Raw genomic sequence first — 22,215 nt, 5'->3', positions numbered from 1 at the left:
CCAGACAACCAAGCGATCCACCAAGATGCAAGGGAAAGAATAGACAGTGGGGTCTTTGCTGACAGTTGTCTACACGAGCTGAGAACTGGAAGCCATGGAGATACCCACCTTCCTGAAGAGACGGTGGAGGTTCTAGCTATAGACCTCTAACCCGGGGGAAGCAGACTGAAGGGCTTAGATAGCACCAGAGATGCACAGCATTGAGGGAGGGAGTCAGAGCTGGGGAGTGTGCAGTGCTAGGTGACCTTAAATTATTTATATTACTCCTGTGTGGAGAGAGGACTGGGAGAAAACACCAGACTAGGCCCTGTGGACTTGAAAAAGCAGGAACTAAGTTCTGTCTTTCAGAGTCTGTGTTTCCTGGATGTTCTGTGCTGACTCTGTTGCTCATGTAATAGATAAATGCTCATACAGACCCAACCCCATCCAAAGAATAATATTAGGTGGGGCTGGTGACAGAGGCCAATAGTCCCAGCTACTTGGGAGACTAAGGTGGGGACAATCCTAAGTTCAAAGCCAGCCAGAGTTCCAGAGTAAAATCAAGGCCAGCTTAGGCAAGTTAATGAGACTTGGGCTCATGGTACTAAATCTTGGGGGATATAGCTTAAATGTAGATGTTGCCCAGCTAGTGCACCTTAGGGCCTGGGCTTGATGCCTAGGACTGTGATCACCCTATAGCAGCGGTTCTATAGAGTGCAAGTGAATACTTATTTTAAAGTTAACTTCTTCTGTGTATGTAGCCCACGCCCTTTGACTCAAGCCAGGCTACTCAAGTCTGATCTTCACACACTACCATCCTACTGCTGTGACCCTTTAATACAGTCCCTCTTGTTGTGATGACCCCCAGGCATAAAATTATTGTCATTGCTACTTCATAACTGTAACTTTTAGTACTGTATGAATTGTAATGTAAATATCTGTGTTTTCCAACGGTCTTAGGCAATGCCCCCCAGAGGGGTGCAACCTATAGGTTGAGAACCTCTGCTCTAGAGAGAGAATGAGAGAAGGGGAAAGACAGGGAAAGAGGGAACTGAGAGGAGCAGAGAAAAAGGGAGAGAGAGGAGAGGGTAGAGGAATAGAGAGGGAGGAAGGGAGGGGAATAAGAATGAACATTAGAAATGGGTAACAATGTTGGTTGTAGTGTGAGGTCCCTGACCACCCCCCCTCCACCCCACCACACACACACACACACACACACACACACACACACACACGCTGAGGTTCTCTTGAACATGATCGGTGGCCACTGAGAATTTCACTTTTCTAAGCAGGTTTCAGGCACCGCTGCAGGTGCTCGCCCAAGCCGGAAACTCGAATAGCACTAGATCACAAAGCGCTGACTTAAAGAATGTGTGACAACAAAGCATTTTCAAGTGTGCCCATGAATACACATCAAGGAGAGATTATGGAGAACAGAAGAGACTCGGGAACAGGTCATTTGGTGAGAGGCTTTGGAGGAACACAATACTCAGAAGGTCTCAAAACATTTATCATATCAAATGCATTTCAAAACTACTCATGAGGACCTGCTTTCAGTGTGGAGAGAGTTAGAGGCCACTGCTGTAAATGAAGTAGTGTAGCCTAAGTGCCACGCTTGAGACAGATGGACATTGTGACTCCCTTACAGGAACAGTGGGAGGTACAACTTTATCTGTGGAATACTCTAACTAAAAATGCTTATCCAGAATCTAATCCTAAAGCATCAGACAAATTCAAGCTGTGAGGCATTCTATAAAATCCGAGAAGCCAGACCCATCGGCAATCACCCATAAGCACCAACTGGGAGCCCGAGGCAGGATCATATATCTTTGACAAGCCTGACAACCTTGACAACCTAGCAAGACTCACCTAAAAAAAGAAAATGTGGCCCAAACTTTTCAAAAGTTTCCAGGTAGTAAAAATCCAAGAGAATATTCCAAATGAAAAACCAATTATGGCCGGGCGGTGGTGGCACACGCCTTTAATCCCAGCACTTGGGAGGCAGAGGCAGGCGGATTTCTGAGTTCGAAAGTTCAAGGCTAGCCTGGTCTACAGAGTGAGTTCCAGGACAGCCAGGGCTACACAGAGAAACCCTGTCTCGGGAAAAAAAAAAAAGAAAAGAAAAACCAATTACAGTAGATTCTGGGTCAAACTAATTTTATAATTGATGACCTAGAGAAAATTTTATTATGGACGGTTAAATAATATTCAATAATACATAAAATTGTTTATGTCATAGTGGTACTGAAGGTTGACAGAGGTTGCTTCTGGGGAAATATGTGGTGCTGCTTCGGCATGAGGAGTGAGGACCATTGCAACTCCGAATGCATATGCCAGTGTGTGAGCATGTGCCAGTGTGTGTGTGCCAGTGTGCACATATGCCAGTCTGTGAGCATGTGTGTGTGCCACTGTGCATGTGTGTGTGCATGTAAAAGGAGCGAGGGAGACAGGGGGAGAGAAAGACGGGCAGACAGACAGCACAAAATATGACAAAACTGTGATGTTGGAAAATACAGTTAGAAAATAAATGTTAGCCGGGCGGTGGTGGTGCACGCCTTTAATCCCAGCACTTGGGAGGCAGAGGCAGGCGGATTTCTGAGTTCGAGGCCAGTCTGGTCTACAGAGTGAGTTCCAGGACAGCCAGGACTATACAGAAAAACCCTGTCTCAAAAAAAATAAAATAAAATAAACGTTAAATTTACTTTTGTTTCAACTTCTCTAAATAATCGGATTTTTTTTTAAGCTAAAGGAGAACTAAACCCTGTCTTTCCTACCTGTTCTAGGGTGACTCACATGCAGGCGCTGGGATAGGTGTGGGGAGAAAGGTCAGAAGGTATCTGTGAAAAACAGGAGGCTGAGGAAAGGAAGGTTTGGGTGTGTCAGATAGAAGCAAGAGACAAGATCTAGTTTATTGGGGTAATTTCCCAGCGGTGCTTCCAGCGACTTTCAGAACTAAACAGCTTACCACAAGAAGAGCTGTGCTTATTCAAGTCACAGCTCTAGTTGAGAAAATCTACTCTGAGAGGCAGCATGTCTTCCTAAAAAAACAAATGCCAACAAAGCAGAATTCCCACCCAGTTCTAAAGTCGAGCGCACTGCCCTTGGGTAGAGCAGGCGTATTTGGTGTCCTGAGCTGGAGCGGCCGATCCCACGCTCCTCTTCTGAAGCTTGGCAAGACTTACTTCAGGGTTCAGATCTTTTTTTTTTTTTTTTATGTTCTACAAACATCTTGTAAACACCTTTTGCCCTACATATAATTCTAGAATGTAATAGGGAAGACAAAATCCCCAGCTCCTTACAGCTCACCTTCTAGAAAGGAAAACAGAATAAAAAAGAAGAAAGTCAGCCTGTTGGTGGTGGAGCATGCCTTTAATCCCAACCCTGGGGAGGCAGAGGCAGAGGCAGGCAGATCTCTGTGAGTTCTAGGCCAGCCTGATCAACAGAGAGAGAGTTCCAGGACAACCAGGGCTACACAGAAACACCGTGTCTTTAAAAAAAAAATTTCAAAGTAAACAAAAACGAGTCAATAGAAGATAGGGTTAGAGATATTGAGATGGGGGATTTCTTCCAAGAGAATTTTGGGAGTATCTCTACACTTTTAGTTATTCAACTAAACAATTTAGATATACAACTCAGATCTGGAGAGATGATGGCTCAAAAAACCTGAGTGCACTTCGTAGATCCTGCTTCAGGCAGTTCACAATTCCTGTAACTCTGGCTCCAGGGAGCTGCAAGCCCTCTGGCCTCTGTAGGCACCTGCACTCATGAAGCAAGTACCAAATATGGACCCAGACACGGACCGGGACACGGACATGGACACGGACATGGACACGGACATGGGCATGGAAAGACAGAAATAAACGATTTGAAGACTCAAGGGGAGTGTATCCTAAGTAGGACAAGTAGGAAGTTCACGGGCCCTGGGGCAGTCATGAGCCGGAAGTAACAAACAGGAAGGCAGGTATAGCTGAAGGGCAAGGATTAAAAACCAGGAGTGGGTAAGAGATCAAGTAAATAAATGGAGGCAGTTAAACTAAGAGAAAGATATGATCTGATTTTCAATCTTAGAAAACCTTCTGGGCAGAATTCTTGAGGAGAATAGAGTTACCTAGCTGAGAATGGAAAGGGTTGTAGTGGAGAATGACGGGGGTTTGTAGTAACGGTGTTTGGAAAGTGTTCAGAGAACATGAATTTTGAATGTAGAGTTGATACTATCTGCTGCTGGATGTGTGTGGGGCCGAGGGGGGTGGGAAGCTATCTTCTAGGTTTCGGGGCCAAAAAGCTTTCATAGACCATAGTTCCATTTAGACTGCAGAACCACCTTAAATGGAAAAATCTTTGTGTGTCACATATTGTTTAACTCACTCATAATACTTAATAGGTATCTTTAATTAAAAGACTGGAAGTCATAGGACTAGGGTTAGTAGCTACTTGATCAGTCTCCTTGTGTGCTTAATACTGTTAGTAATAGTTGCTATGTTCCTGTGAGGGCTCCCCACCCCCCTTTCTGAGAGAAGCTTTCATTTCTCCCAAGATAGACTCAAACTCACTGTGTAGCCAAGGATAGCCTTGAACTCCTGATTCTCCTGCCTTCATTTCCCAAGTGCTGGGGTTACAGGTATGCACCACAGTACCAGCAGTATGCAGGGCTGGGGAGCAAACACAGCACTTCAGATTGCTAGACAAGTACAGTGCCAGGCGAGCTATATCCCAGACACACCCCATACCCGACTGGATGCAGGCCTTCACGTAGCCGAGGTTTCTTCGCATTCCACCTCCCTAGTTTGGGGATTGCGAGAGTTCATGCTCAGCTCCTCTCGCCTTCTATGGGGATTGAACCTAGGACTTCACAAACAGTGGTTAAGTACTCTACATCCTCAACTGGTCCCCATTTGAATTTTGAGAAAACAAAATGAATAATGCTTCTGAAAATGCTACTCTTATGTTTAGGTCATCTAATAACTGCCTTTATATTTGTATGCTTTCTCATGTTTGGTGCCACTTAATCCAACAATATTAACATTTACTATAATTTTAACATAATTCTTAATATTTAACACTATGTCAACACTGCTGGATTGAAATCCCCAAAACATTATTAGATTATGCTTTTGTTTTATATACCCAGTAGTACTGCCAAAGGAAATGTCTCTTGACTGTTTCTTTCAATCTTTCTGGACAGAGACAAGTTTAACATTAATATAAGTTAGTCAAGCAGAGTGTGGTATTGCACACATATAATCCCAGAACTTGAGAGGTAGAATCAGAGGATCAAGAGTTTGAGTCCAGCCTTGGATACATTTAAAGCCAGCCTGGGCTATAAGAGATACTGTTTCAGAAAGTACTGAAACACTCCTAGAATCACAGACTTCCAGACCTCTGCTCAAAAGCCACCTTGGGTGGTAGGTCTTCTCTTTCCTGTCCACTCTCATCCCCCACCCTCCCTGTGGTTGTCTCCAAACAGATATGCCTAGGTCCAGTGGCCTTCAGATGCACTTTGATCAAGGGGCAACTTTGACTGATGAGACATTCCTTCCCTCCCTCATCCAGGCTCACAGGCCTGGTCTAGTTGAAAAGCATATCCACCATTAGTTCCTGCATGGGCCCAATCTAAAGAAAGCCAGGTCATCACATAACATACAACCAAATAAAGTCCATAAGCCCTGGCCAAAACGCAAACCGCAAACCACATAAATGGCAATACAACATGTCTCCCGTCAAACTCACTAGCCTTAAAGAAGTGTTCTCTCTGATAAGAACTGCCTAGATGAATCCCAGGACACATAATTATTAAAAAATCTAAGTATTATTGAAGAATTAGAGGAATTTAAAGAGGACACACACAAACACTTCACTGGACTCCAGGAGGATAAAGAAACACTTATTGATGTCCAAGGTAATACAATGACTCGGGAAATGAATGGACGAAAAAGTAAGTATGGCTGGTTTATCTACTTATCACTCTCTACTATGTCCCAGAGTAATTACTTTTACTTAGAATATGTAGAAGAGAAAACTGACATACTCAATTGTTATTTACCTACATCTGAAAAGTGTGAGTGAGAATTGTACTCTCCAATCCTGGCGCTGTTAAGCAGCGGTGACTTCCCAGAACTGCTAGGTCCACAGCCGCACGCTGTTAGTTCTGTCCCAGTCGACAGCAGGGACAGGAGGAGAGCTAAATGGTATTTAGGCTTTCTGCTCATAAGTAGGTTCTGGCTGCTTTTGTCTCGAAGCAACTATGTGAGGCGATAATTTGCTACACTATAAAAACAATTTCACAATGTCCACGTCGCCTAGAGCATCATATGGTAAACCTCAGATATACACGATAAAATATATTTAGACATAAAAAATAAAAAATGTGCAGGTGAGACGCCTAAAAGAATGCATTACGTAGAGCAAACTAAAGAACTCTGCAGTGGGTAGAGCACACTCTACCAGCTCAATGGTAGAGTATCCAACTAACATGTATGAGGCCCTGGCTTCATTCTTGAGCACCATTCACACAATAAACAAACAAACAAACAAACAAATATGTATAGAATAAAATACATAAAATTTATAGTACTAAAAATCAAAATATGAGTGTGCACAGCCTCTTTTATCTACTAGGGAGTATTTTGCTATTGTCTATAACTTGTCTTCTACTCTTCCCTTAGTGTATCATATCAGGGATGTACCCTTACTTAGCATATCTGGGAGAATCATGTTCAGGGGGTACACATGTGCATGTATATGTGTGTGTGCAGTATGTATGTGTGAATGCATATGGTATGTGTATATGTGTGCGTGATGCATATGTGTATGGTGTGTGCATGTGTGCACACAGTGTATATGTGTGTATGTGTGCACACAGATGGTGTAGATATGTGTGCACACACATACAGTATGTGTGTGGTATATTTATGTATATGAAGTGTGTGTGTACACATTTGGTTGTGTGTGTGTGTATAACAATTCACTCGCCCATGTTGTTGGGTAGAGAAGAGGAAGTCAGGAGAGAGAGCAGGAAAGGGAATGTTGAGGTGAAAACTGGTGGAATTGACATTAAACAGCTAATAACTGGTGGGAAGTGGATCCTGGGTAAAGCATGACCAACCTTGTACACTTCTGGAGAACATAGACACAGATTTTGAGGAACACTTGCTGTTAAGGGGAGAGTTTCTAACAACAGGAAAATACTAGTTATCAATTTTCCATACTTTAAGAATGTGCACACCTACTCCACCAAGCACACATAACCCAAGCTTCTAAGTATTTTCAATATTTAGATATTCTGCATTGAAATAAATGAGTGACTCTTAATTTTAAGATTAAATTAAAAACAAATGTTAAGGGAAGATATGTACGAGGCTTCAATTAGTTTGTGAGAGTCAGAAAGCATTCTGCTCTGAACCTTTGACATCACCATCCCAGAGCTCCCTGAAGTCATAAACAAATCTTTCTACATGTTTCTTACATTGGTTACTATGCTTATCTAATATTTGTGGGGGGGTCCCTAAAAATTTTCTTGTTATAGAATCCATATTCCCTAGAGTTTTTCTACCCCTCTGGTGTTTGGGATCAAACCCAGAGCATCCTGAATTGCTGGTACAGTCACTCCACCAGTGAGCTATATACTGGCTCCAGCTTTCTGTGTTGGAAGTTCACTGGAGAGGGGATATATTTGTCTCTAAAACAACACGGTAACAAACAGCAGATACTCCTGAGTTCCAGTCTTGACTCTGCCAATTTCTCAGTTAAAGTTAATGAAAAAAAGAAAGCATGAATTTGAAAAAGAGCAGGGAAGGGTATATGGGAGGATTTGGATGGAAGAAAACCAAAGAAGTAATGATGTAATTATATTATCATCTCAAAGACAAAAGAAAGAAAAAATAACATAGTAGTTGGCTGGAGAGATGCCTTAACCAGTAAAGGCACTTGCTGCCAAGCCTGTGACCTCAGTCCAGCCCCCAAAACTCACACAACGGAAGGAACTGACTCCTCAAAGTTGTCTTGTGACTCCCCCAACACCCTGATATAATACATTTTTTAAAGGGCTTATGTGTGTGTGTGTGTGCAAGATTTGACGTCACCTTGTTCAGCCTCAACACTCACATCTGTAAACTGAAATAACAACGCCTAATTTTTTCCCCTCAGAGCAGTTGTAGACACTGAGTGAGATCTGGGAAGCTGTTTGCCATAAAGACTGCTCTACTCAGTTTCAACCCAAAAGTCGCCATCTTTACATGTCTCCTTCACTTGAGTCATACTACAAAGCACAGAAGGGTCTTTGCTGAGCAAATAAGAGCTACAAGGAGAAAAGAAAAATATAAAAACAATCTGGGGGCCTTCACCCTTGACTTGTTTTCTTTGAAGATTTATTTTCATTTTTACGTATATGTATGTAAGTGTGTGCCATGTGTGTACTGGTGCCCAGAAAAGGGTGTCAGATCTTCTGGAACTGGGATTACATGCAATTAATTGTGAGGCATACAATACTAATCAAGAACCCAATGCAAGTCTGCTGGAAGAGCAGCAAGTGCTCTCACCGTGGAGACGCCTCTCCAGCCCCACACTTTTTACACCTTTATTTTCCCCTGTCATCTTAAGAGTCACAGCCATTGGGGCTGCTATGGAGCTCAGTGGCTTCATTCTACACCACAGGAGGCTGGCTGGAGTGGAGAAGAGGAAAGTGTCAGTTACAGGGTCTTTCTGTGATGTGAGCTCTTCTCCTCTGTTGGAGATTCCAGCTTCATCCTCAGCTCCTTTGCTGCTCGCCTGCCCGCCCCTTCTCTTGGTCATGACAGCTTGGAGGTTTATCTAACTATGGGAAATTTTGTTGACTAGTGTACATATGTGTGGGGTCCCTGGTAGTTAGATACTCCCCTTCAATTCCATCTCTCCTAAGAAGTGTTTCCTATTTCTCTGGGTGTCTCTCATTTGATAACATGTGTCAACTACTGCCAGTGCTCCAGTTGCCAGCTTCCTGTCACTTCACCCAGTGAACTGCAAGGTCTCTGAGAACAAAGTCTGTCCTGGCTTCCTGCTTGGTCGGCACCAAGAACCCCTGTGTTCCTGAGTGATGGGGCTGCTGAGTTCCACTGAAGTGGGTCCTGGGGCTGCAACCTAAAGTGGAACACTGAACTCAGAGTTTACCCTGCAGGACAAACTTCCTCTAGGCCAGTGATCTGAAGTTCTTTGTTTAAGGAAGGGGTGTATGTGTGTGTGTGTGTGTGTGTGTGTGTCTGTTTTCAATACACGTTGTATGAAATGCTCAAAGAATTAATTAAAAAAATATATTTTTTAAAAGATAAAGGAAGTCACCAGCAATAGATTTCAAAACGTTGACAGCTTTGGGGGGGGGGGGCGTTTCTGTTTACAAAACAAAGATTTTCAAATGCTTAACATCCACAATTTAAGCTTCTTTTTGTTGTTTTCTCGTCACTCAATTACTACCCAAGAACAGAGTAGAAACTCAATGCCTGTAACATCTGGGAACATATGAGAAAATCCTAACTATATAAGCAGGCGACTATTTAAACTTTAGTGGCCATACAAAATTAACAAACATTCATCCAACTCTAAATGTAACTTTCAAATCATCTACCACATTTACCTTTACAAAATATAAATTCTTCTTTTTCAGTGATCATTACCCCATAGTTTGCTTATAAAGTTCTTTCTTTAGCTGGGCCGGGGGCGGGGAGGGGGGGAATTTTCCCCAGAAAAGTTTGCTGACTCTGCAACTTACTTTTTTTTCCCTCCACTTTACATGGGAAATAAATCAGAACTTCCATTTCCACGTCATCATTGTCTCATTTCTGCTTGAAGAATGCTAAGGTCTCTCTTGTCTTCAGGTGGCTTTTCACAAACTCAGTTACTTTCCTGAACCCGTCATCCAGCCCTTCTCCAGTGACTGCACAGCACGGTTGCACATACCAGTTCCGGTCGCTGCACAGCTTCTTCACCTTGAACATCCTGGTGATGTCTTCAGCGCTCAGAGCTCCCGGCAAGTCTTGTTTGTTGGCTAATATGACGACCGGCCTGTTTTTGATGTGTTCATTCTTCAAAATGTGCTTGAACTCTTTGCGAGAGTCCTCCAGTCGCTTTTGGCCTTCGGAACAGTCCACCACGTACACCAGCCCGTGCGCGTCCTCACAGTAGCAGTCCCAGACAGTCCGCATCTTCTCCTGTCCCCCAACATCCCACACCGTGAGTGTAAGACCGCTCTGCAGCTGGACCATTTCCACGTTGAAGCCGATGGTTGGGATGGTAGCAAGAGTCTCCGCAAACTTTAACCTGTAAAGCAGAGTAGATTTCCCAGCGGAGTCAAGTCCCAGCAGAAGAATGTGGACTTGCTTGCTTTTGAGGTTTTTAGAATTCAGCAGACCCATTTTAGGCTTTTTTTCTTTAAAGATCTTTTCTTTCGGCCGGAGACAACGTGTCCTTTCCAGGTCTTGCATGTAAACGTTTAGGAAAAGGGAGTAAAGTGCCACAGTTGTAGCAGGTGCCTGTCTTCCTTTATATTATAGCTTATCAACTTGATTCTAGGCAAACAGTGTTTTATTTGCAGTCCCAGCCTATCCTGAAGAAACTGTGGGAGTAGCCAACAGGTATCACAGTGGCTCAAAGGGGACATTCTTTGTGAGTGAGTAGGACTAGGAGTGGCCAAGTGCTGCAGCTTTATTCATTCTCTCAGGTCCACTAGTTTGGAGGAAATCAAACAGTAAGGCACACACAGGAACTCCACTGCAGAATGAACACAACCTTTTGTTTTAACCAACTTTAAGTGAATTTTTTATAGATCTGTCTTACCCAGTTGTTAATAAGTGTCAGAGCTGCCTAAATGCTTGGAGAGTTTATCTCCCTCTTGCTATCTAAATGGCTCCTGTTACCAGATTACTCAGTAGAAACTTTGAGCTCTTCCGGGTTATCGTAACCTTGGTCTCAGAAGCAGAGCATCATTTCTGAATCTTCGGGCAGGGAACTTACACTACTGACAAGACCAGATTTCCCCAGGAATTTTTTTTTTACCCAAACACGTTTCAATAAAATAGACTGCTCAAAGATGGCAAACTGAGTACACACAGGCATCTATCTCATCTCCTTCCCAATGCGCCATGATTAAAGGAACAAAGTCATCAGAGAGTGCATCAGAGGGGAAAATTTTGACAAATGTTCTAGAAGACAGAAAATAGGCCTACTGGGGTAGAACTGAGTCTGGGGATGGGGGAGGGATGTGCTGGATTGGGAAGAGCAGAAAGTAAATATATTACTAAAACAAAAAGCTGATAATATAAAAAGGAACTCAGAAAACAAAGACAAACTCCTGAAGAACTTTTTTTTTTTTTTAGTTTTTTCGAGACAGGGTTTCTCTGTGTAGCCCTGGCTGTCCTGGAACTCACTCTGTAGACCAGGCTAGCCTTGAACTCTCGAACTCAGAAATCCACCTGCCTCTACCTCCCAAGTGCTGGGATTAAAGGTCTGCGCCACCACTGCCCGGCAAAAGTAGACATCTTAAAGCCAGGCATTTATGCATGCCTTTAATGCTAGCACTCAAGAGGCAAAGGCAGGCAGATTTCTGTGAGTTCAAGGCTATCCTGGTCTACAAAGTAAGTTCCAGGACAGCCAGAGCTGTGCTGAGAAACCTTGTCTCAGGGAAGGGGTGAAGTAGATATTTTAGAAGCTCTATGATAGGTTAAAGGCAAACATTAAAGGAATACATCAGAAGGCAGAGAATGAGGAAAAAAGAGCCACTTGAGTCACATCTCAATGACAGAATCTTATTCCTCAGAAGATAGAAAGCATGCCAACAGAACACTGAAGAGGAATTTAATCCAGCAACATGGCTGCTCTGGCAAGGGATCACATCCAAAGATCTTCTAGGTCTGTGTGATTCAGCTAGAATATAGACACACTCTGGATTACAGTATGATTTGGCTGTAATATAGACATGCCCCTAATACACATCTTTAATCCCTAACTATGAAGATGAAGTTAGTTGGTAAAAGGAAGCACCCATGTTTGAAGTGACATTTAATTGAGGGGCAGATAAAGTGATGAATGAGAGATTTGACAGAGTGAGTCAGAGATAGGATACGTCCAACTCATAAAAGAGCAGACAGGGAAGGGAGGCGACTTAAGAACAGAACAGAAAAAGAAAGGGGTGATGTGATAAGGGATGTGTGTGTGTGTGTGTGTGCGCGCGCGCGCGCGTTGCAGTTTTATAGGGACAGGCGGCAAAGATAACAAGATAGACATAGAATAAGCAAGAGAATTTGAAGGAGCCGGAAGATGAGAAGTGATTGCCAAAGTGAGTATGAGGCCAAGCAGAGCAATTCAATGAAAAGCCTAGAGAAGCCAGACTGAATCAGTCAGCTTGGAAGGTTAGATTGTACGGAGGCTAGAAGCTTCCAGGCCTAGGCCTAAGGATGGTTAGATCAGACAAAGAAATGCACTAGGCTTAGCCCAAGCCATGTAGTGTATTTGAATAGTTTGAGAAGGCTCTCATCTCATCCCTCCATCTAGGGAAATAAAATTGACATTTACATAACACTCTCAAATAAAAAAATATGCAAGTGTTTCCTGGTGCTAAAGGATGAACTCTCAGGCTGGGATGCTCAGTGGGTAAAGGTTCTTGTTGCACAAACCTCAGTGACCTGAGCATGACTCCAGAACCCATGGAGGAGTGGAAGGAGAAACCCAACCCCACAAAGCTTTCCTCTGATGTCCACAAGTGCCCAATGGTATGTGTGTGCGTGTGTGCTTGTATGTGCGTGTATGTGTGTGTGTGTCCAAAACATAATTTGTTTTAAAAAGTTTTAAAATAAAGAATTGAAATCTCTAGATAGGAAGAATACCTTTAATGCTTAACAATATGACTTTTATGAAAAAACTTGAGGCATATGACATACATGTTTTACTTTTACTGAAAATTTTATAAAAGAAAAACGGTTTTGGGTAGACTACTGTATGGACAAAAAAACACACATATAAAGAAATTAGGATCTGAAGAGCTGGCCCAGCATTTAAGAACACTTGCTGCTCTTACAAAGGATTGCAGTTTTGTTCCCCTCACATTGTTGGACAGCTCACAGCACTGACAACTGCAGCTGTCGAGTATCTGGCATCTTCTGGCCTCCTCCAGCACCTATCCAGTGAAATACATGTACACATTCACAAAAATTAGAATAAAAGATTATACAAGTGGTTTTAAATTTCAAATTTTTAACCAGCTCCCTATGTCTCAGCAATAAAAGAATTTCATACTCATCCCACTACCCAGCAAGCCAACAGATAGATGTGTAGCAGATATGTTATTAATAGATAGATTGCCTACTCTGTGAACCGTGCTCTGGTAGATGCCAACTGACAAAGACAAGTTAGATCAGCCTTTAAACCTCTTTCACTGAGGGGAAGATGAAAGCTATACAAACAATGAAAGAAACATAAATGGGAAAATGATACATTCCATAAGAAAAATTAAGCTTAAGTGCCTGCGTCTTTGAGGATTGTTTCAGGATGGAAAGCAACAGCGAATTGTGAGGTGAATCTCAAATTTGGATAAACATGGAAAACTAACTGTGTTTGCCTAGGTTGTTGTTTTTCTATAAACCCGTAAGAGTCACGAGGAAATTAGCTAAATCTAACTTCTTAGACATGAAGTAAGACAGCAGGTCTAGACTCTTCAATTATATCCAAGTCACAAAGGAAGAAGAAAAGGCAGAGGAGAGAACATTGAAAGTTCGACATGTGCCGGGCAGTGGTGGTACACGCCTTTAATCCCAGCACTTAGGAGACAGAGGCAGGCAGATTTCTGAGTTCAAGGCCAGCCTGGTCTACAGAGTGAGTTCCAGGACAGCCAGGACTACACAGAGAAACCCTTTCTCCAAAAAAAAAAAAAAAGAAAGAGAGAGAGAGAGAGAGAGAGAGAGAGAGAGAGAGAGAGAAAAGAAAAAAGAAAGAAAGAAAAAGAGTTTGACATGCAATCATCTTAAAGATACTTTACAAAAAAAATAATAACACCAATTAAAAAAATAAATCAATGAAACAGCACCAGCCAGGCATGTGGATCTCTGTTAGTTTGAGGCCACTCTGGTCTACACAGCAAGTTGCAAGCTAGCTAGGTATACATAGACTTTGAAAAAGGATAAGTAAATTCATAAATAACATAACTATTGGGTCAGTTGATTGTGAGCTATTTATTAAAAAGCACTGTGCATTGTCTGGGACTGGGGAGATGTCTCAGTGGGGGATGTGCTTGACGTGCAAGTGTGAGTTCTGAATTCAGTTCCTCAAACATCAAAGCCAAGTACAGCTGCACACATCTGTAACGCCAACCCTTAGGAGTGTGGGAAACGGTGTGGGGGCTCACTGGCCTTCCAGTCTATCTGGAATAGAAATCTTCACACTCAGTGAGAGATTATCTTGGAAAATAATATGGTAAGCAATAAAGGGAGATACCCAAAATCAATCTGACACACACACAGCCATTGGTTATCAATGATAAATTTCTTGAGGGCAATGGTAGAATTGTGACTATGAAATAAGACACCCTTGGGAGGCAGAGGCAGGCGGATTTCTGAGTTCGAGGCCAGCCTGGTCTACAGAGTGAGTTCTAGGACAGCCAGGGATATACAGAGAAACCCTGTCTCGAAAAAACCAAAAATAAATAAATAAATAAATAAATAAATAAATAAATAAATAAATAGAAATACGACACCCTTGTTCTGAGAACATACTCGAGATTAGAGTGATAGAACCAATTGAGCCATTGGGCCCGCCACAGATATGCATCTATGTAAGGGAGAGGAGTGTGTGTGAATCTGGCCGCAGTTTGCAGCTGGCTGGGTTAGGTGAGTAGCATTGGATTCTTTGTACTGTTGTTGAAGGTTTTATTTTTTTCCCTCCAACTTCCTTCTAGGCTTGAACATTTTCAGAATGACTTACTGAAAGGAGCTGACCTGGAATGAGCTGATCAAATCAGGCTGCCTTCACAGGCATAATTCAAGTTCCAGAAGTGCGTAGACTTCTCCCCAAGGCTAACTTGGAGACTCTGAATGCCACCTGAGCTCTCTCTGCTCCATATTCTGAACAAGTTAAACATAACAGACAGCTAGACATCTACTTTATATTAAACTTACTGATGTGATCTTATGCAGTCCACTGTTGGTTCTAGGGCAGCTTTTGTTTATCTAGGCCATAATGAGTGTAAAAGTATCTTTTATTTGCCAGATGTGTAATTGTAATCCTGGATACTTACTGTTGAATAAGCTCACCCTTTCTACTTTTTTCTAAACTTTGGCTGGCTGATTCAACTCAGCTATTCTGGCTCAAACTTCTCTCCAAACTGATTGATTTCAATCTGGCTTCTCTCAGCTTCTCAGGGAATTGTTCTGCTTGGCCTCTGGAAATTTGTTCTAAACTTCTGGTTCCTTCTCATTCTCTGGCTTCAGCTGCCTCTGCTGAACTGTACTAAACTGTGTGAACACATGAACGAACTCAACTCTACTGCACTGCACTTACTGCACTGACTCCTAACTCACTCTCTCCCTGCATTGCTCTTAGATAGTGAGAGTTGGGTACATCCTATATCTGACTCATTCTGTCAGATCTTTCTCTGATTCATCACTTTGTCTGTCCCTCACTTAGTATTCACTTCCCAACATAGCTGCTTCCTACTACAAACTAATCTTACCTTAAAGTTGTATACTAAGGGTATGTCTATATTCTACTCAGAGGGGTCAAAGGTGTGATGGGCCTGCATTCCAGCTGGATCACACAGACCTAGGTCTTTGTATGTGACCCCTTGCCTCTCTGAAACCTGTTACTGAATTAAAATTCTGCTACAGATGAGGATGGTGCTATGTCCATGCCTCTGTACTCATTCACATCAAAGCTCAGGTCCCTTTTTAATGTAACTAAAGAAAAAGCAGTAAGTTGGGTGAATATCACAGTTCATTGAACACATGACTTTCTCTTCTATACCAGAGACTAGAACAATTTCTGTTTATTGTCCCACAAATGTTTCAACATCTTTTGATCCTCTCTCAAAACACGTATGAATTCTCTTGTACCAGATAAATCCAAGGGAAAGCAAGCAATTTGGTTATTTGCAAGTTGTTTTTTGATTTATTTATACAAATAAATGTAGGATTGTGATCGAGTCACTGGCCCACTTTGTAATGTCAGAAATCCAGGGACCCGTGAGATGGTTAAGAAGGTAAAGGCATTTCTGTCTTCAGTCCCTGAAATCCAAATGATGTGACAAAGAATTAACTCTTGAAAGTTATCCCCTGACATCCATATAAACACACAAATAAAATAAGGAAATAAAAGCATTTTTAAATGTTTGCTTAAATGTGGGTATAAAAAAACAAACATTTAGAAATTTTTCTTACCTTGAATAGGAGAAACAAAAGATCCTAAGCTAGAATATCACTTGGTTCTATATGTTCTGGGTGAACTAACCAAATGAAAGACAGACTCGCTTCTTGGAAGAAAATGGCCACTTCCCCATTGTTTTTTCCTCCTACAGATAAAGAATGTATATCTCCATATGTTAGCTTTTGTAGACTTAGAACATTGCCTACTTTTTTTTTTAAAATGTCTTATAGAAAGATGTGATCCTTCTGATGACAACTCAGTAAATTCTCACATTTGAAAATACCTACTACCGTTTGGTTTCTGCTCCATTCCTGAATTTCTTTTAGACAGGACAAATTTGAGGTCAAAAGTTTTGTGGATAGGTTGGTGTTGTTATCCCTCTACTGGCGGCCCTGCCTGGCTACAGAGGTGGCCTCTTCAGGTCTCATCTCCCCACCTAGGCATCTCTGCTAAGATCACCTGCATTGACTCCTGGGAGCTCCCCTATCCCTAGTCTCTGGGACTTCCTAGAGATTCTACCCTCCTCTCTATCCCTACCCCCCTGTTTTCCCCATCCCTCCACCCCACCCCAGCAGCTGCACATTTCCATTCATTCTCCTGGCCCTCTGGGCCCTCTGCTGTCTCTCCAGGTAACTAATCCTGCCTCCCATTCCCCTCCTCTTCCCAATCCCCCACCCCCACCCTGTTCCCTCCCTCTCTCTGCCTCCTGTGACTATTTTGTTTCCCCTCCTAAGTGAGATTCAAGCATCCTCGCTTGGCTCTTCTTTCTTGTTTAGCTTCTTTGGATTTGTAGGGTGTATCATAGGTATTCTGTACTTTATGGCTAATATCCAGTTATCAGTGAGTACATACTATACATGCCTTTTTTGGGTCTAGGTTACCTCACTCAGAATGATATTTTCTAGTTATATCCATTTGCCTGCAAAATACATGATGTCTTTCTTTTAAAAAAAAAATTGTTTAGTTTTTATATGTGTGAGTACACTGTCGCTGTCTTCAGACACACCAGAAGAGGGCATTGGATTCCATTACAGATGGTTGTGAGCCACCATGTGGTTGCTGAGATTTGAACTCAGGATCTCTGGAAGAGCAGTCAGTGCTCTTAACCACTGAGCCATGTCTCCAGCCTTGATGTCCTTCTTTTTAATAGCTAAAAAGTATTACACTGGGGCCGGGTGGTGGTGGCTCACGCCTTTAATCCCAGCACTTGGGAGGCAAAGGCAGGCGGATTTCTGAGTTCAAGGCCAGCCTGATCTACAGAGCGAGTTCCAGGACAGCCAGGGCTACACAGAGAAACCCTGTCTCAAAAAACAAAAAACAAAACAAAACAAAAAAAGTATTACACTGTATAATTGAACCACATTTTCTGTATCCATTCTTTGGTTGAGGGACACCTGGGTTGTTTCCAGTTTCTGGATATTATGAACAGAGGAGCCATATATCTGGTTTTTCAGGTAGAACTATTTACAATTTTCTGAGAAACTGCCAGATTGATTTCGAAAGTGATTGTACAAGTTTGCAATGCCACAAGCAATGGAAGAGTGTTCCCTTTCTCCACATCCTCGCCAGCATGTGCTGTCCCTTTTTGACCTTAGCCATTCTGACTGGTGTAAGGTGGACTCTCAGGGTCATTTTGACTTGCATTTCCCTGATGACTAAGGATGTTGAGCATTTCTTTAAGTGTTTCTTGCTCACTTGAGATTGCCCTGTTGAGAATTCTCTGTTGAGTTCTTCCCCCCCATTTTTAAATTAGGCTATTTGGTTTGTTGAAGTTAAACTTCTTAGTTGAAACCCATCCCATGGGCAAGCACCAATCTCTGACATTAGTAATGATACTCTGTTAAGCTTGCAGACAGGAGCCTAGCATAACTGTTCTCTGAGAGGCCGTGGACTGAAACAGAGGCAGATACCCGCAGCCAAACATTAGATGGAGGTCAGGAACACTTATGGAAGAATTGAGGGAAGGCTTGAAAGCCCTGAAGGGGATGGAAACACCACAGGAAGACCAACAGAGTCAATAAGCTTGGACCCCTGAGAGCTCTCAAAGTCTGAGCCACCAACCAAAGATCATACATGCGCTGCAGTGAGGCCCCCGGCACGTATGTAGCAGACAGGCAGCTCGGTCTTCATGACTGCCCTGTCTGGCTCCAGTGGGAGAGGATATGCCTGATCTAGCAGACTTGATGTGTGTGTGTGTTGGGGGGGAGGGAGGAGGGATTCCCAACCTCTAAGAGGAGAAGGAGAGGGGGAATGGGAGGGAGGAGTCTGTGAGGGAGGGAGTGGGAGGGGAGCAGTGATTAGGATGTTAACAAATAAATGAATAAATTAATAAAAAGAAAAAGAAAATATCCATGACCTGCTGCTAAGAGTAGCATCCTTTTTAGTCGTCCATTTTGTTTACTGTATATACTTTAGTTTCTTTATTGTTTTCTTTTGAGACAAAAGTTCCATGTGACTCAGGCTAGCTCCAAATTTGCCGTGTAGCTGAAGATGACCTTGAATTATTCTTTTGTTGTTTGTTTCTTTGTTTGACACAGGATCTCACTATGTTGTCCTGGCTGGCCTGAAACGTCTTATTTGGAGCAGACTGATCTCAGCCTCACACGCCTACCTCAGCCTCCCAAGAGCTGGGATTCGTGGGGGTGATTTTGTGTGGTGCAGGGGTGGAGCCCATAGCTACCTGCAGGCCAAGCAAGCACTCTACCGACCAACTTCAATCCACCCCCTGCCCCCCTTTTTGGGTTTTGAAACAGGATCTCATTTGTAGCCCATGCTGTCTGAAACTCACTGTGTAGCTCAGGCTATCTGGACTCCTCCGTGGTCCTCCTACTTTAGCCTCCAAATGCTGGAATTACAGGTACAAGCCACTACAACTGGTTCTTTCAGGTTCCCATTTTATTGAAAGCAAACTTTTCTCTGATCAAGCAATTTTTACCCCTGGTTTTCAGAAGTGTACTCTGGTCCATAGCAACAGACACTCAGGACGCCATGAAGAGTGGCAGAGTCCACTCGGTGAACTTTCTTCTCAGTGCCATGTCCTCTGACAGAACTAAACCTTTCACCACCACCCACATCCCTAAAGGTCCACATGGGTAGTCTGGCGATTCTAAGTTCAAGTCTGCCTCTTATACTCAGTAAGCAATGCATGGTGTAAACAGAGGGGTGCCAAGATAATTACTTTACATGAAACAAATGTAAAACGATTCTCTATAGAGCCTGCCATATAGTTGATATTTTCCCCTTGTTTATGATGTGATTTTTTAATATTAGCGAACATTTTAAAACGCCTAAGAGGTGCCCCCACGCAACACACCCTGGGAGAAGGAGGACATCCAGAGACCTGCCTGTGACATGACATGCGGTGTGGGCCAGGAAGTGGGAGCCACTACAAGGTGCATGTATGTGGTGGACAGATGGAAAAGAAAAGGAAGTGGAACCATTTAAGCATTATGAAGAGAGAACATGGAAGATGAGAGAGTGGAGAGCAGTAGCCTGTTGTCAGTAGCCAGCTCTACCACCTGAGGCCATGCTGAAGTGCCAGTCCATGCTGCCACCGACAGCCATGGCTGGGTCTCTACAATGGCAGGTGTCTATACCGATGTCAGTGGCTCAAATTAACACCAAAGACCCTGGTCTGGGCGCTGCCTGGGACCAAGTAGATGTCAAAGGCTATGCAGAACTGGCCTTGACTCTCACTGGCTGAGCCACTCTGGGGAGCTGGCCCCATCTCTCACCAGCTGTAGCACTGGGGAGAACAGGCCCTGAAATCTTGCCTGGGTAGCACAGTAGAGCTGGTTGGGGGTGAGAAAGAGGGAATGCGGGAAGAGGGGAACAGGGAGAGCTCACCTTGGTGGTATAGATAAGAGAGAGCTGGTGAGCTGACCAAATTAAATTATGCCCACCCAGGCCCAGATCCAGGGCTTTGAGTTGGCCCATGCCAAAATCTACCTCTTCTATCAACTGTTAGGGCATAAGAAGGGTCTGGCCTTGCTGATCCAAAGCTGCAGGATCTCTGTGACATGGGGCAACAGGATAACCAAGAGGTGTCCTGGAAAGGATCCAATATTGATGGTGTAACAGAACCCAGAGGCCTTGAACCAGACCGTGACTCACTGCAATGAACATTTGCAAGTAAAGACGTGTGGACAAAGGGCACACTGTGGGACACACTATGACACACTGCAGCTTCCACGAGGAGATAATTTACACTTTGGGTTTTTTTTAATGTTTTTTTTTGTTGTTGTTGTTTTTTATTTTCTTTTGTAGGAAGGTTGCAAGGGTGGCCACAAGGAGATGGGGAGCTAAGTGGGACTGGCACCATGATGTAAAACTCATGAAGAATCAACGAAAGGTTTAAAATAGTACCTGAGATGCTGGAGACATGGCTCAGCAGTTAAGAGCACCATAGTGCTCATCCCGAGGACCAGAGTAATAGTCCCGGCACCCACGTCAGATGCTCAGAGCCATCTGTAACTCCAGCTGTTACATGGAAATCCAGCTTCTCTGGCCCCTTCCGGTACCTGCACTCACTTTCCCAGACTCACACACATAATTAAAAACAACGAACACTAGTCAGGCATGATGGAAGCAGCATTCAGGAGGCAGAGGCAGGCAGATCTTTGCGTTCCAGGCCACCCTGGTCTAAAGATTCAAAGCTCCAGGATAGCCAGGGCTATGCAGAGAACCCCTGTCTCAGCAGCAACAACAAAATATGAATCATTTTGAAGGTAACTAAAAAAAATCCCTCATTTTTAACCTTTTCCAATCGAGGGACAATGTGATGACCGCCATGAGAGCGTTTCGTTCTTGAGAAAACGTGTCACTTTACGCTGGTTAGTTCCCTAGCACTCCCAGTTTCACCCACCCTTCCAGTCGAGTTAAAGTGAACAGGAGGAAAACACAGCACAAGAGAGGCAGTCTGGAGGCTACGGCTGGAACAGGGGTGTAGCCATCAACACCTTATCCTGATGAAGATGAAGGATTTAAGAACAGTGACTCAGGCACCTCTGACCTCAGCAATACATAAAGCAGCCAGTATTTTCTGAAGTCTGGCTAGCCAGCAAGCTGCAGGAGGAAAAAAGAAAAACCCACAAAAACAAACCAACCACTACCAACAGCAAAACAAACAAACAAAATAACGAAAACAAGACTCTTAACCCAGACCAACATTAGCCTAACTGGTCCCCTTTCAGCTTCAGTAATAAACCACGGCTGGCTCAGAGCTCCATCGCTGTTCACCTGAGTCAGTTAACTCTGTGACAAGCACTAGCTAACTACTGTTTGCCAAATAGCTAAAAGTCCGCCCTTTAAGAAGTAACTGAAGGCAGAACATTCTCTGTTTTTAACTTTAAAAGTGGGGCTGGAGAGATGGTTCAGAAGTTACTGTGCTTGTTGCTCTTCTTTTTTGGATTTTTTTTGGGGGGAGGGGGACAGTTCAAGACAGGGTTTCTCTGTGTAGCCCTGGTTGTCCTGGAACTCACTCTGTAGACCAGGCTGGCCTCGAACTCCAAAATCCGCCTACCTCTGCCTCCCAAGTGCTGGGATTAAAGGCGTGTGCTACCACTGCCCGGTGCTTGTTGCTCTTCTAACGCCCACTAGGGTGGCTCATGATTGCCTGTAACTCCAGCCAAAGATGATCTGAGCCGCTCTACGGCATCTGCATGTGTTTGTATACATGTGGCACACACATGTATACACACAAATTCATACATACACACACAAACAAAAACAACAAGGTTTTTTTTTTTTTTTGGTTTTTTCAAGACAGGGTTTCTCTGTGTAGCCCTGGCTGTCCTGGAACTCACTCTGTAGACCAGGCTGGCCTCGAACTCAGAAATCCACCTGCCTCTGCCTCCCAAGTGCTGG

At 43.4% G+C, this 22,215-nt stretch overlaps 2 protein-coding genes across 4 annotated transcripts in view; both read right to left on the bottom strand.

The window, feature by feature from the left end:
- The window catches only part of Ppm1l (protein phosphatase, Mg2+/Mn2+ dependent 1L), a 380,029-nt gene that overhangs the window by 331,307 nt on the left and 26,507 nt on the right, over positions 1-22,215 (bottom strand). The window lies entirely within an intron of this gene.
- Arl14 (ADP ribosylation factor like GTPase 14) lies at positions 9,253-10,454 on the bottom strand. The gene has a single exon (XM_028763459.1). It carries the CDS (start codon positions 10,425-10,427, stop codon positions 9,780-9,782), a length of 648 nt encoding a protein of 215 aa, XP_028619292.1. The 5' UTR covers positions 10,428-10,454; the 3' UTR covers positions 9,253-9,779.

This window comes from Grammomys surdaster, unplaced genomic scaffold (assembly GCF_004785775.1).
Source record: "Grammomys surdaster isolate TR1022 unplaced genomic scaffold, NIH_TR_1.0 139, whole genome shotgun sequence".
Lineage (NCBI taxonomy): Eukaryota > Metazoa > Chordata > Mammalia > Rodentia > Muridae > Grammomys > Grammomys surdaster.
This window is presented reverse-complemented; position numbering and strand designations above follow the sequence as displayed.

Excerpts from the sequence above, each read along its gene's own strand:
- Arl14 (XM_028763459.1), bottom strand. The coding sequence starts at position 10,427 with ATGCAAGACCTGGAAAGGACACGTTGTCTCCGGCCGAAAGAAAAGATC.